General features: G+C 36.2%; 1 protein-coding gene across 4 annotated transcripts in view; it reads right to left on the reverse strand.

The window, feature by feature from the left end:
- Positions 1-17,454, reverse strand: part of LOC113393182 (ankyrin-3-like) — a 139,244-nt gene that overhangs the window by 63,988 nt on the left and 57,802 nt on the right. For all 4 annotated transcript variants that reach the window (XM_026629958.2, XM_026629949.2, XM_026629932.2 and 1 more), the window contains exons 3-15: positions 7,424-7,526; positions 6,794-6,987; positions 6,157-6,312; positions 5,256-5,457; positions 4,765-4,889; positions 4,275-4,421; positions 4,062-4,191; positions 3,617-3,816; positions 3,178-3,331; positions 2,696-2,929; positions 2,038-2,136; positions 1,343-1,471; positions 849-1,047 (exon numbers count right to left, since the gene is read on the reverse strand). In XM_026629958.2, the coding sequence (XP_026485743.2) occupies positions 849-1,047; positions 1,343-1,471; positions 2,038-2,136; positions 2,696-2,929; positions 3,178-3,331; positions 3,617-3,816; positions 4,062-4,191; positions 4,275-4,421; positions 4,765-4,889; positions 5,256-5,457; positions 6,157-6,312; positions 6,794-6,987; positions 7,424-7,526 (2,072 nt within the window). The remainder of the gene's footprint in view (positions 1-848; positions 1,048-1,342; positions 1,472-2,037; positions 2,137-2,695; positions 2,930-3,177; positions 3,332-3,616; positions 3,817-4,061; positions 4,192-4,274; positions 4,422-4,764; positions 4,890-5,255; positions 5,458-6,156; positions 6,313-6,793; positions 6,988-7,423; positions 7,527-17,454) is intronic.

Raw genomic sequence — 17,454 nt, forward strand, 5'->3', positions numbered from 1 at the left:
AAGTCTCGAATTCAAATGCCTTAATTGGAAAGCATAAGAAGCCATAGTTCGTGCAAGCGGACACGTTCGTCTGCAATACGAGACGACCGAATTAAGCACATATTGTTTATTCGAACAGAGTTCGGCGAACTTGTGTCAGGGTTGAAGGGAGTCAATTAGCACCCTCCCAAGAGGGTGTTTAAAATTTTCACCGTAGGCAATTTTAGCTACCTACGATATTATGAAAAATTTAAAGTATGACACATCCGTTACGTCATTTACGAATGCTAAGGAAGACAATTTTTAAATAACATTAACATAACTTAATAATATAATTAATATATTTTTATTTTTTAAATGACATCGTATTAATTATATTAATTTATATTTTTATATTATTGCTTCACAAAAGTCCCGTAACCTATCAAACATCTTACTAGTTATATTGTCACAGAAGCGTCGGTTGTCCAGTGGCTTGATCACGAAAAATTGCAAAGCCTGTTTGAACCTACTAATTCTTCATGTGCCTCATTTGTGTCTATAATATATCTCATGCAAGGAAGAGAAACTTACATGTGTGAGAGGAAATTCTACACATGCGTATCTACTTACGCGCATCGGAACGAGTTGGAATAAGCTCCAAACATACCTATCAGAGAAGAGTAGGCCTTATCCCAGCAGTAATACTTTTTTTTTAAATAGATAAGCGGGTCGGCAATTTGGCCACCGGATGGTAAGTGATCACCACCGTCCATAGACTTTAACGCTGCAAGAAACAATAATCATTCCAAACCGTCGTCACACTGGCTCTGTCACCCTCTAAACCGGAACAATACTAAGCATTGCAGTGTTGTATGTCGCACTCGTACCCGTGCGCGGCGCGCGCCGCCACGTCGGCGCCGGCGTCGAGCAGCGCGCGCGCGGCCGCCAGGTGCGCGTGGTGCGCGGCGGCGTGCAGCGGCGTGTAGCCGTCCCGCGTGCGCGCGCCGCAGCGCCCGCCCGCGCCCAGCAGCGCGCGCAGCACGCCCGTGCGGCCCTCCGCCGCCGCCAGGTGCACGGGGGTCAGGCCTGCGGGCACACCGTGCGTCATCATCATTTCATTCGTTTAATCAGCCCGATGATGACACAATAACCTTACACTTTTTGACATTACACTGTCGCGAAAAATTACGATGAATGTCACATTCCGGAACGTAAGTTTATTCTATCAAAATATTCTTATTGGTAATGGGATAGGGATTTGAAAAACATTTTTATTCATCCATATTAGTATTCTAAGATTCCAATTCACCGTAAGCGGTCTGAATGAACGATACAAAGCTTTATTTTTGATCGTTACATTTATTGAAACAGACAAACCAACCATTGTTAGCTGGAACATTGACGTCGGCTCCTCGTTCGATGAGCATCTCGACACAGTCCTCGTGACCTTCCTGTGCCGCCATGTGCAGTGGTGTGAAACCGGCTTTAGATTTCACTCCTGGGTCAGCATCTGTGTTAGAAACAAAATTATTAAATAAAAACGTAACGTAACGTACAAAATTATAAATAACAATTTTTTAATCTTTGGAAGTATTATAATTTAAAGATAGAAAACAAATGAGCTTAGTTTTATAAACACTTAAACGATTGCTTAAAAATCTAGGATATTATGTCCGTAGTGCCTAAATTTAAGCATAATTAATAACTCGAGCTGGAATACAACGAAACAAAGTTATGAATAGAAACTACATAAACATCGGAATAGCATAAAGTTATCTTAGAGCAGGAAACGCTACGCCTTAGAGAGAATTAAGGACAGATGAAATATGGAATTGTCCTCAAAACACGCAGTGAAGCAGCGTGGTGAAATATTAATACTCCTCATCTTCTTGTTAGAAAAGAAGACCGTTACTAACAATAACTTGTTTCTTACGTCACCCAGGGTCAAGATGGTCTTTAGCTCTAATTTATTCTACCGAAACCATTATGTCCTTGTATTTGGGTTATGTTACTAAATAAAAAAAATCTTGTGCACGCTACTACAGCTTGTTGATCATCATATAATATTGAACGTACCGTGTTCCAAGAGCGCAAACGCGATGTCCGGGTGGTTGTGTCGACACGCGATGTGCAGTGCCGAGTGTCCGTTCTTGGCCAGCGAGTGGGGGGACGCACCTGTGTCAATGTATCTAGCTTACAGAACATGTGGCCGACAGTGTAGCGTGATAGAAGTGAGATGATTGAACTAGTTGTAATGATTTTACTACAATTTATACAGGGTGGAAGAAAATAATAGGCAATTACTAAGTACATTTATGTTTAAAATAACTGTTTATATAATTTCATTAATAGTTACACAAAAAGGGCAATTGTTGACAAAAACTTTATAGTTTAACATGTGAATGTTATTTAGGGAGTGATTAGTTACGACGACGATTAATACTCTTTAATACAGGGCTGACAAATTATTGAAAAAACAAATAGAGGGTATCATTCAATGCGTTGACGTCACAGGCACATTGCATCGATACGGTCTAAACTCCAAACGCTCGGTTTGGAAATTATTTCACTATAACTCATATTTAATATAAATAATACGTCGAAACTATTCCTTGTCGACAGATGTCCTTATAATATTTTTGTCAAACATATCACCCCAGGGGCTAGCAACTAATTTTCTATAGTCAATAACTAGATATTTACATGAATTTAAAACGATATAAGAGTATTCTACCTTTATCCAGCAGCAGCAACGCGATGTCGGGGTGTCCGTAGTAGGTGGCCATGTGCAGCGGCGTGATGTGGCTCTTCCCGGGCGCGTCGGGCTGCGCCCCGCGAGCGAGCAGGAGGCGGGCCACTCCTATGTCTCCGTACTTAGCAGCTAAGTGGAGTGGAGTGAACCCTTTCCTGGTCTCAGCTTCGATTGGAGCATTGTGATCTAGCAGGATGGATGCGACTTCTTCTTTGCCTGTTTTGAATTCATCGAATTAAGACATTAAAAATGTATTTAAAGAACAAGCTCCTTTTGAATCTAGTCTTATGTCGTAAATTACATTTGCCTTGTTAGGACGTGTATATTTTACGTTAAATCTAACGAAGCTGTCGATCGCTCCAAATGTAGATTATTAGCAAAGTAAACAAGAAAAGTAGCAGCAAAAGCGCAAGGCGATAATGGACGACCAATCGAAACGTATAAATCGTAGGAGCGGGACCTACCCTCCTTGGCGGCGATGTGCAGCGGCGTGTAGCGGTCCTTGGTGGCGGCGGCCACGCTGGCGCCGTGCTGCAGCAGCAGCGCCGCGATGTCCCCGTGGCCGAGCCGCGCCGACACGTGCAGCGCCGTCTGCTCCTCGCGCGCGCGCGCCTCCACCTGTACACTCATCCGGTATAAGTCGTTATGTCGTATACAATCAGCGACAACATATGCGTGTGGATCTCTTCAACATTTTATATTAGTCTTTAATTAAAAGTCCAACAAAAATGATTATATGACGTACAAAGGAGGAGAAAAAACCATACCTTTAATTTATTTATTAATTATAATATTAAACGGCATTAATTTAAGTGTTTTCTGTAACAATTTGTTTTTATTACACATGGAAATTTGGGTCAGTGGTCCTTAGAGGTTTAACCATATAACATAGTTTATGTGAACCTTGGCGTTGTTGCGCAGCAGCACGCGCACGAGGTCGGTCTGGTGCGCGCGCGCCGCGAGGTGCAGCGGCGTCTCCCCGCGCGCCGTGGCCGCGTCCGCGTCCGCGCCCGCGCCCACCAGCACCAGCGCGATGTTCATGCAGCCCATGAACGACGCCACGTGCAGCGGCGTCAGCCCGGACTCCGTCGTTGCCGATTTGCCTGCGAGGGTGGAGGACGTTTGCACATTAATGTTCTGCCCCCGGTTCGAGTTTAAAATTATTATCGGAGAGACAGTCTAGATGGCGTTGGAGTTTTGTTACGATCTTTTCTTTCAACGCCAAGCACGAGAAGAAATAAAAATACAATTTGACGACCACGAAAAGCTTAGTACTGCATACCGCTTCTTTGTCCATCGGTTCATCTCAATTCATTTAATTTTAATGAAACATATTAAATTAACTCACTTGCACCATATTTAAGAAGCAGTTCGACAACCTTGAGCCTATTCTTTTTACAAGCGATGTGTAAGGGCGTGAAGCCGTTGAGAGCTCGTGCGTTCGCGTCCGCATTTCGGTCCAGGAGAAGTTTCGCTACCTGCAAATAGTATAACATATAACAATGAAACACCAAACAATAAGCTATCGGGAAATAAAAGGGAACGTTTTATAAATATTTACCTTAACGTGTCCACAGTGTGCAGCCACGTGTAGCGCGGTCAGATAGTCTACTGTGACGTCGTCAATGGGAGCGCCCTCGGATAGAAGCACCTTGGCCGTCTCCACGTGTTCGCCTTGCACGGACATGTGGAGAGGGGTAAGACCGTTCTGAAAAAAGATAAAATAACAATAGCTAATGCAAATACTTAAGCATTTAAATATAGACTATACAAATATAAAAAAATACTTTTTATAAAGACAAGTTGCACGTTATCGCAGCAGCATGTTTCTGTCAAAAAGTAAACCCTGCAAAGTTTCGATAAGGACTACTTTAGATTTTATTTTTGTCAGAAAGCCGAATTAAATAATATACTGCCATTAGACTCTGCCTATTTCGCCCTCGTAAAGCAATAAACCGAAGTTCACCTGGCCAAGTGTTCTACGGACTGAGAATTTTATTTACTTAACGTCTAATGTCGTGATAACCGTCGGGTACGTCTAGAAGACAAACCTTGGTCTTGCTGGTGATAGGAGCGCCGTGTTGCAGCAGACGAGAAACCACATTACTGTGACCCGAACGCGCCGCACAGTGCAATGGCGTTAGACCATCACGGGTCATCGCTGCTATATTTGCACCTGCGTAATAAAAAAATTATCGAGTTAATATTTTAATTACCACACTTGGAACAACAACCCACCATAGTTTAGGTGTTAAAATACACGCGAAAGCTGGGCTTTATTTGCAACTTTGATTATAACGTTTTTTACATGCCTTTTTCCTTACCACGTTACCTCAATGACAAAAATATTTTTTTTCATTCCGATTGGATCAATGATTTAATTGTGATGACGTCACAAACAGACCGGGTTACTTTCGCATGTTACATAATATCAGTATAGGCCATTTAATGAATATTTAAGACAAAAAAAAAAATAACTAAGCGGAAAAAAATATACATGAAGGGGGTAAAAATATGTACGAAGATTTCTTGATAGACTAACCATTTTCTACAAGCAGATCAACCATGGCCAACTGTCCCCACTTGCTAGCCACATGGAGGGGAGTTATATTGTGTTTGGCGGCTCTGCCTGGGTCCGCACCGGACGATAGTAAACATTTGGCCACTCCCACATTACCATAGTGCGCTGCAATGTGGAGGGGAGTGAAACCTGATTTGGAACAAGCGTCAGGATTGTGTTCGTTCTGAAAACCATTGAACTTTTAATAATAATATTTATCGCTTTTAACCTTAGTCGTGTTTATCTTATTAATTAATATGATTGTATTATTATTATTAGATGATCCAGTAAATTACGTCAGCGAGCTGCTTTCGTAGCGTACGTTCCACGATTATGGCAACCGCTGTCTTCACGAATGTCGAGCAGTCCTCGATAAAAAACGAAAGTGAAACCGGAACATTTAATAATAATAATAGAACACTTTTGGGTAGAAGAAGTTGTCAAAACCATCCGTGGATATTGTCACTATAAGAAATTTTAACCATACCTTACATCGCCAACGCGCCTTCTACTTCGGGACCTAAGATGTTATGTCCCTTGTACATGAAGTTACGCTGGCACACTCACCCTTCAAAACGGAACCCAACAATACAAGTATTGCTGTTTGGCGGTAGTATATCTGATGAATGGGTGGTACCTACCCAGACGGGCTTGCACAAAGCCTTACCACCGAGTCTTCTATATATTTATTTTCGTTACTACATTGCGATTCTAACAGTATTGTACAAGACTAATGACTACATGTTAGGTACTATTCCAAATCAACAGGGTGCACATTAGGATGACGTTTACATTTTCAAACGAAAAAAGCAATTAAAATTATGGAACCTTCTGGAATAAATGGAACAGACGTGAAACAGGGCTTGGTTCTCGAATTACTTACTTCGAGTAACAGCGTCGCTGCTTTAACGTCGTTCTTTTTAGCGGCAATATGTAGCGCCGGCAGCCGCACCTTACCCCTTGTATCTGATTCGAGTAATTCCGCTACAACTCTGTCGTGGCCTTGCTGCATTGCCACCGCTAGCGGCGTGAAACCATCCTGAAAATAATTAAGTTACAATTAAATTTACAATGCGAGAGTTCTTGAATAAATTATGGCCTGATGTTTAACAAACTTTAAGACATATCAAACGTTTTTATTAGTAGTTTTCACCTGCGTGTTAGAAGGGGGCGGTTGTTAGGTACCCCATGACCTTACTTTACTTTATACTTTATTGTTCACCACACAGAGATGGATCCAGTCTAAATAAAAGAGGCGTACAATTTTGGCGACCTTATCGCTACATAGCGATCTCTTCCATGCAACCAACGGTCTAGGTTAGGATATCTCATAGAATATGAGGTGGGTGGTGCTGTAATAATAAATAAACCTTTTCTGTACGCTTGACAAGATTGATGCGAAATTTCATTACAATCGGTTGAATGGTTAAGATATGAAATGACATGACAAACGGATAAATTTATTTTCGAATATAAAATATTAGTCAGGATTGTAATATCGTTACGAGGTCTATGCTTACCTCTGTTGCTAGAGTTTGATTGGCACCAGCTGCAAGCAGCATTTTGACACAGCCTGCATGATTTTCTTGAGCTGCCATGTACAGTGGTGTGAACCCTGCGGCCGATTGTGCATCTGCCTTTGCGCCTGCGCCGAGGAGCGCCCGCACTACTGCTTCTTGTCCAGCAAGACATGCTATATGAAGGGCGGTGTTGCCTAAGAGAAATATAATTCATAAGTTACAAATAATTAATCATCAATTAATTTAATATCTTGACATCTTTTACCATTGGAATAGGCAATATAGACCATCAGTTAATCCAAAACGTAACTTTGAACACATCTCTACATAGTATAAAACAAAGTCTTTTCCGTCCGTCTGTACTTGTTTATCCAACTTAAAGTTGAATATCTACCCTTATTGTACCCGTGTGAAACCGGGTCGGATAGCTAGTTAACTATAATAATTAAAATAAAACACCTTTGTCACAAAGTCTTTTCCGTCCATCTGTACTTGTTTATCCAACTTAAAGTTGAATATCTACCCTTATTGTACCCGTGTGAAACCGGGTCGGATAGCTAGTTAACTATAATAATTAAAATAAAACACCTTTGTCACGAAATGTGATCTAAAAGTCATTAATAAAATTACCTTTTTTGGTAGCTGCGTCAACTGTGGCTCCACGTTTTATTAATTCTTCGACTACTGCTATGTGTCCATCTTTGGCGGCTAAGTGTAATGCGTTCAATCCATTCTGTAAACATCAAATGAACTATATGAGAACTAAACACAATTTCGTTTAATCAACATCAATATGATATAAAATCGAGTATCTTATATAAGGTAAGAACAAACAAAGCAGTTAGTCATGACATTGCAGTAAGATTTATGTCAAGTAATTATTGGAAACGCCAGTGGCGTATATTAAATATTGTTAAAAGTAATCATAAGTTAAAGTAACAGCCTGTATATGTACCGCTACTAGACTAAGGTCACTGTTTGAGGAGAAATTTTGTAGCATCTGCATCACTCTGTTCTTACAAAGGTGGCAGATTTTCATCCGAATTATGCCGGATTTCCGTCACCAACATCCACGAGATGAATTATTAATCAAGTTAAGAAGGTCATAATGAGTTTTAACTAAAACTAATAATACTATCAGAATGACACTAAACGTGTTATATTAATAGCAGAACCACACGCAAGTCATGGTATCTGTAAAAATGTAATCTATCCCAGTAACGAATGCTCGTCGGAGCGAAACGTTTAGTTCCTTTGAAGGTCGCCCACATTTGTCGAAGCTATATCCTAATGACATTTTATATGGTATAGTTTTGTATGTTTAAAACTGACTTGATACTGGTGAAAATTATGATAGTATTAGATGTACCCTCATTTTGTCAACACTATGTTAAACCAAGTAAACATATAAAAAGGCGGTTCCTGACGATGATGGGGTGCCTTTCTTATCCCGACATCGTGCGGACCAGACCTCTTTGCATTTGCTTGGTATACGTGAGTATTATTTCCTTTTGCTTCTTCTTCTTTTGTTATTTTGTATTACTCTTGACGTGTGTAACATTTATTCGTGAATTACTGAATGTCGTAATATGTACTTGCTGCTAAATAGATTTGTTGTAATAACAATAAAAAATAAGTAACGTTATAGGCAGTAGTTGTTTTTTGTGTGTTACCTTACGTCTGGTTGCTAAAAATTGCTTATATATAAAATATATGGTGCTTAAGTTCAAGCAGAATAATTAAAAAGCAATACGATTGCACGGTGGATACAACACGTGAATCTTAACCGATGATTGTGGGTTCAAACCCAGGTCGTCATTTAATTTTCATGTGCTTAATTTGTGTTTATAATTCATCTCGTGTTTGACGACGGAATAAGCATCAAATATATTCCTCAAAGGGAGAGGAGGCCTTAGCCCAACAGTGGGACTGTTTACAGGTTGTTTTTTAAAACTTATTGTTATTATTTTGATTGCGTTGAATAGTTTCAGGATTACAATTTAAACTGTAATCCTGAAACTAAGTAAAAACTTATACCGGTTATATTCCTTGAAAGGATGCCATTGATCTTAGCTTCTCAAGTAAAAATATATTTAAAAAAAAAAATCGACGCTTTGCCAACCAGTGCACTAGTCGGTTCACATTCGGATCATCGGCATTAAAAGCGGATAAGTCTCTTCCTATAGTCAAGTAATCAACCTGTTTCACTCGCGCCTAATTATTATTTATATTATATTTTTAAACAAAATTATTCTGATACATACGACTAATATGTCTTCTGAATAATAGAAATGTAGACAAAGAATTAAAAGAGATCTTGAGCGCATTTCGGTTTCTGAATACTCAAATTGTCAAATCTCATTCCTTTAAAATTGTCTATAACATTGACATATGTAAAAGCCACATCAGGTCCATACATCGAAATCTTTATAAGAAAAGTTGATTTGATTCCTCGATATGAAACCCATCTGTAAGTTCAATAGTCTTCATTGCTTTCAAGTAAACATAATACTATAATCCCTTGTACGATTTCGATTCGTTTCACAAAACATAGCCGTGACATACTTGTATGCATGCAAAATGATACGATCTCCATGACACTGAATACCCACGGAAGTATATTATTATCGAATGAACCTAGTTACATAAGTAAATTACGTGCACCGACATGGTATAAGTAAATATAAATGAATAAAAAATCATTACTTAGCACTGAGCCGAGATGGCCCAGTGGTTAGAACGCGTTCATCTTTACCGATGATTTCGGGTTCAAACCCAGGCAGGAACCACTAAATTTTCATGTGCTTAATTTGTGTTTATAATTCATCTCGTGCTCGGCGGTGAAGGAAAACATCGTGAGGAAACCTGCATGTGTCTAATTTCAACGAAATTCTGCCACATGTATATTCCACCAACCCGCATTGGAGCAGCGTGGTGGAATATGCTCCAAACCATCTCCTCAAAAGGGAGAGGAGGCCTTAGCCCAGCAGTGGGAAATTTACAGGCTGCTAATGTAATGTAAAATGTAACCTTAACACTGTTTAATGTACATTTTGCTGCAGGCAAAGTAAAGTAACTTAATTTGATATGACAATTATAAATAATATAATAAGCACGTCCGTGGAGAACCGAAATGAACCTGTTTTACAAATCATAAGTGGTTCATCAATCATCAAAAAAATTAATGAAATTAATCAAGAATTCTACTGAAAAAAATGCGAGCAACTCACTAATTATAAATTAAGTGCCCAGTAAAATTTACCTAATTATTTGAGAATCCATTTAACGACATTAGGAATAGGTTATCGATTAATATATTGATAATGAGCAATTGTACGTAAACATTTTCATTTCATTATCGTACTACTATTTTATTAAAAATATTCTATTGAATTTCTACTGCGACGTAATAAAACCGAGCCCTGGTTGTTGGCCGAAATATATATTTTTGTTTTTTAGGATGACTTTGATAGTAAGCCTACGTGAATTAATTGTTTAGTAGTCGCAGTTATTTTTACCAATTGGAAGCTCTGGTACGCATTTACTCAGCGACGTAGAACAAAATTTACTGAACCAAACAGCACTTATTGATTCTGTACGTATCGTCATTAAAAACGAGAAATCATATGCCGAAATCCTCGCCAATATATCGAAACTCACCTCATAAGTCACCTTATAAGTGTGAATAGTCATATTGTTATATAGAACATTCACTATATTAATAAGTTTTACACGTACACTGTACAGGTGTCAACATTTCACAAGTTAGATACAAAGTGAGTTCGAACAGGAACGCACTGCATCTCATACCAATGGATATTTTTAGTTTTCATTTCTCATTTTTGTCGAAATGCGATATTTGTCAATTTAGCCGAGACGAAAAAGCGTTCTGGTTTTGGTTAAACTCACGACCATGATCATATCGAGTTTATTACAAGATTTTTTTTTATGAATAAATAACGATAGAACATAAACTAAACTTTGACTTTTACGAATTAAATCGTTATTTATATAGAAAAGATACATAACACATCATATACTTAGTAAAATATATATAACGCTTGGTTATAAGCATAGATCCTCATTCCCTAGTTTCACAGCCAAGTACGACAGGAAACGAACATGTGGATCAGTCTGTTAGCACGTAATTGTCATCCTTTTCCTTCTGAGACAGTACTTAACCGCGCCAATCAGACGAATATAAATACACACATTGATATGAATCAATGCTGAATTATGTATTTTACACGCGATTATTTATTATCTCTTTGTATGTGTGGGTCAAAACTTGAAAATCTATTTTACACCAGTTACATAGATATTTTTAGAAATGTTCACATACCTTCGAGACTAAGGACATAATTACTACTATAATTTATATGTACATTAATGATAAGTAATTATATCAATAAAGATATAAAATAAAAACTTGTTTTAATTATATCGAAATATTTTATGACAATTAACTAAAAAAAAAAAAACTGGAATACACAATTTTGGAGGCATTTTTATTAATTTATTCATAGTTATATCATGGATTTTTTTTTTATTTCGAAAATCGTATGGTCTTTTAATTAAGTTTATAGAAGCATAGTTTAGCCCGCAAACTTCAATTGCTAGGTCTCATTTTAAGGAGGTTCGGTGTGAAACAGAGCTAATCCAGTATGGATTGTTCCTGTTGGATACACTTATAGCTAAATTTGAAATTGGCATATGCCGGTATCGACATCCCCACGACTATGTTTTCCTTCTCCACTGAGCACAACATGAATAATATGAATATGTTTTAATCCACAGGGACAAAATTGAACGATGATAAAATTATATGTATAATAATTTCTAATCTAACTCTACATTACACAAAATAACTTTTTTTTTAAATAAAAATAACCGGCAAAAACTAAGTAGTGTCTCTTTTTCACCATTTTGATTGTAGACAATACACAATTCATAAATTAATTTATTTCATACATAATTTTTTGTAAATTTCAATATATATTTTTAGTGTGTCTATGGTTTGTGTCATGTCTTATAACGATCAACACGATCCAACAAAAATTAAACCAATCAAAAAAAATCAGTAGTTCTTGCTAGATGTAACCCGCGAACTTCGATTAGGATCCACGTGGTCTACCCACTTTACCGGTTGAGCTCTTAAACTAAATGACCTGCATTTATCATAAAATACTTCAAAGAATAATTCATGCACCAAGTCGTGACGTTTTAGGAAAACATTCGTGATCATGACTCGTTTTCTTTTGTAGTAGTTTTAGCAATTTATTATCATTCATTTATATTAAAATCTCATTTTACTATTTACTTAAAATAAATATTATATACTTAATATAAATATCGTGGTTCTTAGATTTGTGTGCTTAATTTAGAAATAAGAAATAAGTAACTTTTTTTTTTAAATATTGGGCAACATCACATACATTACTCTGATCCCAATGTAAGTAGCTAGAGCGCTTGTGTTATGGAAAATCAGAAATAACGACGGTACCACAAACACCCATACATCAACTAAGAAAACTAATGAACATACAACAACAACATAGAAAGACAACATAGAAAACTAATGAACTTTTTCTTCATCGACTCGGCCGGTATTCGAACCCGGACCTCTGAGTGGCGTACTCATGAAAACCGGTGTACACTCTACTCGACCACGGAGGTCGACATTTCAGTTTACAATTTATCACGCGTTTCGACAGTGAAGAACATCACAGAAAATCCTGCATATAATGGATGAATTCTGTGTATGTATTTAACCACAAACCTGAATTAGAGCAACGTTGTGGAATGAGCACCAAGCCTTGTAATTAATGGTAAAGTGTTCGCTCAGCAATGGTACATTCATTGAGTAACAGAATCTAGTCTTCTTATCAAAAACATATATGTCATATTTGACCTTTTATAGTAAACATACTGTAATTCAATAACAATTATCGTGACACGGCACCATGGAGGTCGATTTACAATGGAATAACACTGAACTGCGCATAATTACGAGGATGATTGGTCCCGAGAGACCGCAAAGTGAGTTAATGGGTGACCCGGTTATAGACTTGGCATTCGTTGGGTATGTGTGTATGGACTATGCACTTATGGAGACTGTAAAAGAGTGATGCAAAACGGGGCGATTATTTGAGCTCCATTCATTGTCGAATAGCACAAGAAATTCGTAGCTTTAGATTTAATTCGACACTGTAACTTGCGATTCGATTCAAAACTGCTTTTATGAGCCTACTTAAATAAAGAATATTTTGGTTTTTTTTTTTATTCGATTTGATTGTTTAATTAATTTTCGTATTTCGTCGATTTACACATACATTTTTCGAATGAAACCTGATTATTAATATTATTATATACTTACAAATATAATAAATAATTTTAGTCTGCATAAAATATAATATTTATTTGGGTCTTCAAAAACAATGAATACCCTTTTCGAAGACCAGATAAAAATAAAAATCAGACTAAGTACAAAATTCTTTAGAGTTATATATATATATATAATACTCTTGATGTATATACATAAAAATATGCTCTTTTAATTATAAGAAACACTACATGCAACATAACGAAGTAAATGCAATTTTTATGAAAACAAAAACCAAAATTCTGACTGCAATTTAAATTTAAATTAGAAAAATAAAATTCAAACGGAAAAAATGTCATTTACACGCTCTTTGACTATCGTATGCATTTCTCTCGACGACTTTGTTCAAGCTTTAATGTAACCCCTCTACGTGACGACGAATAATGTGAAAAAATTCACATACATAATGTCATATGATAAAGTAGAAAAATTCTAATATTATACTTGTTAAATAAATAGCCGTTGAACAAATGTTATTTAATTAACAGTAATTAGTTTACAATTTAGTCGCCTTATTTATATCCTTAAACTGAACATTCATTCAATCGCATATACTCATACTACCTCATAGTTTAGATAAATACATTATTTAAATATAACATAACATCGATTACAATAAGATATAAATATCTATTCGACAAGTGTATTTACTGGAATGGGTTTCAATGGAATGGGTTTATTTCGATCCAATACCTTGATTACCCAATTAAAATCAACCCTATATACGAGAATATCAAATTGTGGTGTAAGTGAGTTTGTAATTATGATATTTGATTAATAGCGTATCAAATCTACGCAGCATTCGTATCTCGAATCTCGATTCGACTGCACCTAACTGTTGATGCAACTAAAAAAAATATATTATACAATGCGTTGGGGTAAGATTGGCTTTTTACTTTATTCTCCAGGCAGTATAAGCAAATAAAACTACTTCTATTGACTGAAGTACAGCATACAGAGTTGTTGGATTAGACGGAAATACCATCGGCGCGATCTTCGTCTTGCCCTAACACACCTGCCCTTATGGCAAGACGCTGCTTGTTAAAGCGAACTAATTAAAAATATATATCCAACTAATCTACATAGCACTTGTAGTAAGGATTTTATTTGATGTCAAACGAATAGTGCAAATGCCGAAACCTAGGTTCAAAGCTCGGATCGTGGGAACAAAAATGTCTTCGAGAAAAATTTCAACATCTCGGCAAGATGTTTGGAAATCGTTTATGTTTATACTCCCATACCCCAGGAAGGATTATTCCATACCTATGTAAACACTTATCGGATTGCGACTCCAACGAGATAACAAAAGTGAGTCAAAAGATACCGCATTTTTACTCGCGCTAGTGGAAAATATTCACCATTGCCGAAGAGAGATCATCTTCGAGTGTCAAATCTTGGAATCAAATTTTAAATTAGTTACTTAACTTGATAGAACTGAACTTTCATTGCAGTGTGATTCTTTAAGAATTCACTTCGTTTTTCACTTGTGAAATATTGACCCACTTTCAATGTCACGACATTTTGACCCGTGTATCCTTTAAATTTCATAATAACACTCTTATTCGTGTTTGAGATTCGAGTTTTTTCTTATAGAATAAGTAACAATAAATAATAATAATAATATGATACCATAAATGGTGACAATAAAGTCAAGCTTAAGTTAGATATATATTTACTTAATAGGTATTTGAAAGGGGCTCAATTATTAGTTTCAATTTTCATAATAACGAATTCCAAACAGCACGAAAGCAACCCAATTCTATTAAGTTTCAAAGGCTTTGATATACTGTGATACACGTACAAGTGGAAACTTTGTCATGTTATAAGACAAATAGAGGAACCACATAACCGTAAAATCCATTTCAACGGCAAGAGGAGAATAGACAAATAAACAACTTTGACATTGGAATAACACGATATCGTAAACAATCTATAGTACTCATTAAAGTTTCGTGAATTATTTCCGTTTGATATGTCAGCGTAGTTATTTTTGGAAGTAAAATTAAAATGGCTATACGTAGATACCCACAGGAAATATTGGTATGTTACAAATAAACATATATAAATCAATAACTGATTGTACGGTATAATAAGCGTAAACTTAGGTTCGCTTATCTTTACTCCTACTGCCATTGAAATAGACTATATGAGTAGTTTTGACGTGACCTATTTCAACGAGTCTTGGCAACGTATCGATTATTTTCGTGAGTGGTTATGGCTACCCGTATCGAGATAATTGATCCCCTAAAGCTATTAACCGATATGAGTCGTAATAAGATATATATTAGCCGCTTATATAGAACCCATTACGTGTGTTTACGTGTGTATACGTGTGTTTACGTGTGTTTACGTCTGTTATATATATTAAAATGTTCTTTTTTTATACCATATTAACAAAATGTTTTCGTTCTAAGATATAGGTACACAAGGCACGACTAAAATAAGGTGATCTTATCGCTATGTATAGTACTATACGAACTTAAGGCTGGAAAGTAAGTCATTATTTTAAAAAGCAATAATACATAATATTATACAATAACAAAGGTTCATTATTACCCTCCTAACATAGACATACATAATAATAAATTTAATAAGATTACAAAGGATAATGATGTAAGTCACATGCAAAAATGAATTACTCTGTAGTAGGTACTAGAAATATCTCATAGTCATTGTAACTTTTAAGTATTTTCTTTAAAGTATGACTCAAATTACTTAGAGAGATCTGGTCAACTTGACAGGACTAACTAAGGATATTTAATTAATTTTATCGTTGTCTCATATAACACATTAAAAATATACATTACGATGTATATGCAAACGTAAATCCTGCCATTTAATTAACACGTAGAACTCAATATATATGAACGCTTTTAAAACATTCAATAATATTTATTCATAAAAAAAACATCGATCATAATTTACTTGTATTTGTTGTATTCAATAAATATTAGACGAAATGACTCAGCGATTCGAACACGTGGTTTTTAACCGAAGGCCACGGGTTTAAATCCGGGCAAGAACTTAGTTTTACAAAACTTATGTTTATAATCAATATAGTGTTAGACAGTGAAGGAAAACTGTGCGAGTCAGATTGAATTTTGGAAAAAAAAAACTTATAAGCATAAATCCTTATCCACTAATCCGATAAGGAACAGTCTTACTTTTTTTATGGTATTGTTTGGCCAACGCGCAATTAAGCCACCTGATAGTAAGCGGTCACAACTGCCCATAGACAGAAGTGCTGTAAGAAATGTTAACCATACCTTACATCATCAATGCGCCACCAACATTGGAGCCTAAGACGTTTTGTACATCGAACCTGTAGTTACACTGGCTCACTCACCCTTCAAACCGGAACACAACAATGCTCAGTATTACTGCTTCGTGGCAGAATATATAACCTACTCAGACGGGCTTGTACAAAGCCCTACCATCAAATAAATCATATACAAGCTCCAAGTTTTTCTACATGGAGCTTGGTCCAGCAGTTGTTAAAGATTATTACTTCTCTTTTTGGCGTGAGATTATATTGGTTTCCATCAATAAACAGAGTGATTCTAGAGGATGGTTTATGGACATTATAGTAGAGAAATTTTAAACTTTACTAGCCGGAAAAATATAAGATTTTATCTTTTTATATTTTTAACTCAATCTAAAAGCTGTAAGTAGATATTGTACCCGTGTGAAGCCGATGGGTAGAGATGGGTAGCTAGCAAAATATGAGGTAACGTTCCAGGGACAAATTTGATTGCAACATTTCTGGCTATTCTGATTCCCAACATTGGGGCAACGTGGTGGCATAAGTGTATTTTTTTTTATTAATAGTTTTACGGACGGGTTAATGGGCCATCAGATGGAAAATGGTCGCCCATAGACATTGCGATGTAGGTAATATTAAAAATTCCTTTCATCTCCAATGATCTTAGGAAGCTATCTCTTATGTGTCTGTAGTTATACTGGCTCATTCTCCCTTCAAACTGGTACACGACAATACAATCCAATACACTAAGTATTGTTGTTTGTAGGTAGAATATATGATAAGTGGATGGTACCTACCCAGTAGGTTCGACAAAACCCTAACACCAAGTAAATTTCTCATTTTTAATATATTGTTATACATAACGAGTTAACATTTTTAATGTCATATATGCTTATATATTTTTATATAGTCAAATTATAGTAATAGTAATATTTTTACTGTTAATTTATCAATAAATTAAAAGTTACTGATACAAAGAGTAAATAAATTATATATATATATATATATATATATATA

Source organism: Vanessa tameamea, chromosome 26 (genome assembly GCF_037043105.1).
Source record: "Vanessa tameamea isolate UH-Manoa-2023 chromosome 26, ilVanTame1 primary haplotype, whole genome shotgun sequence".
NCBI classification, from domain to species: Eukaryota; Metazoa; Arthropoda; class Insecta; order Lepidoptera; family Nymphalidae; genus Vanessa; species Vanessa tameamea.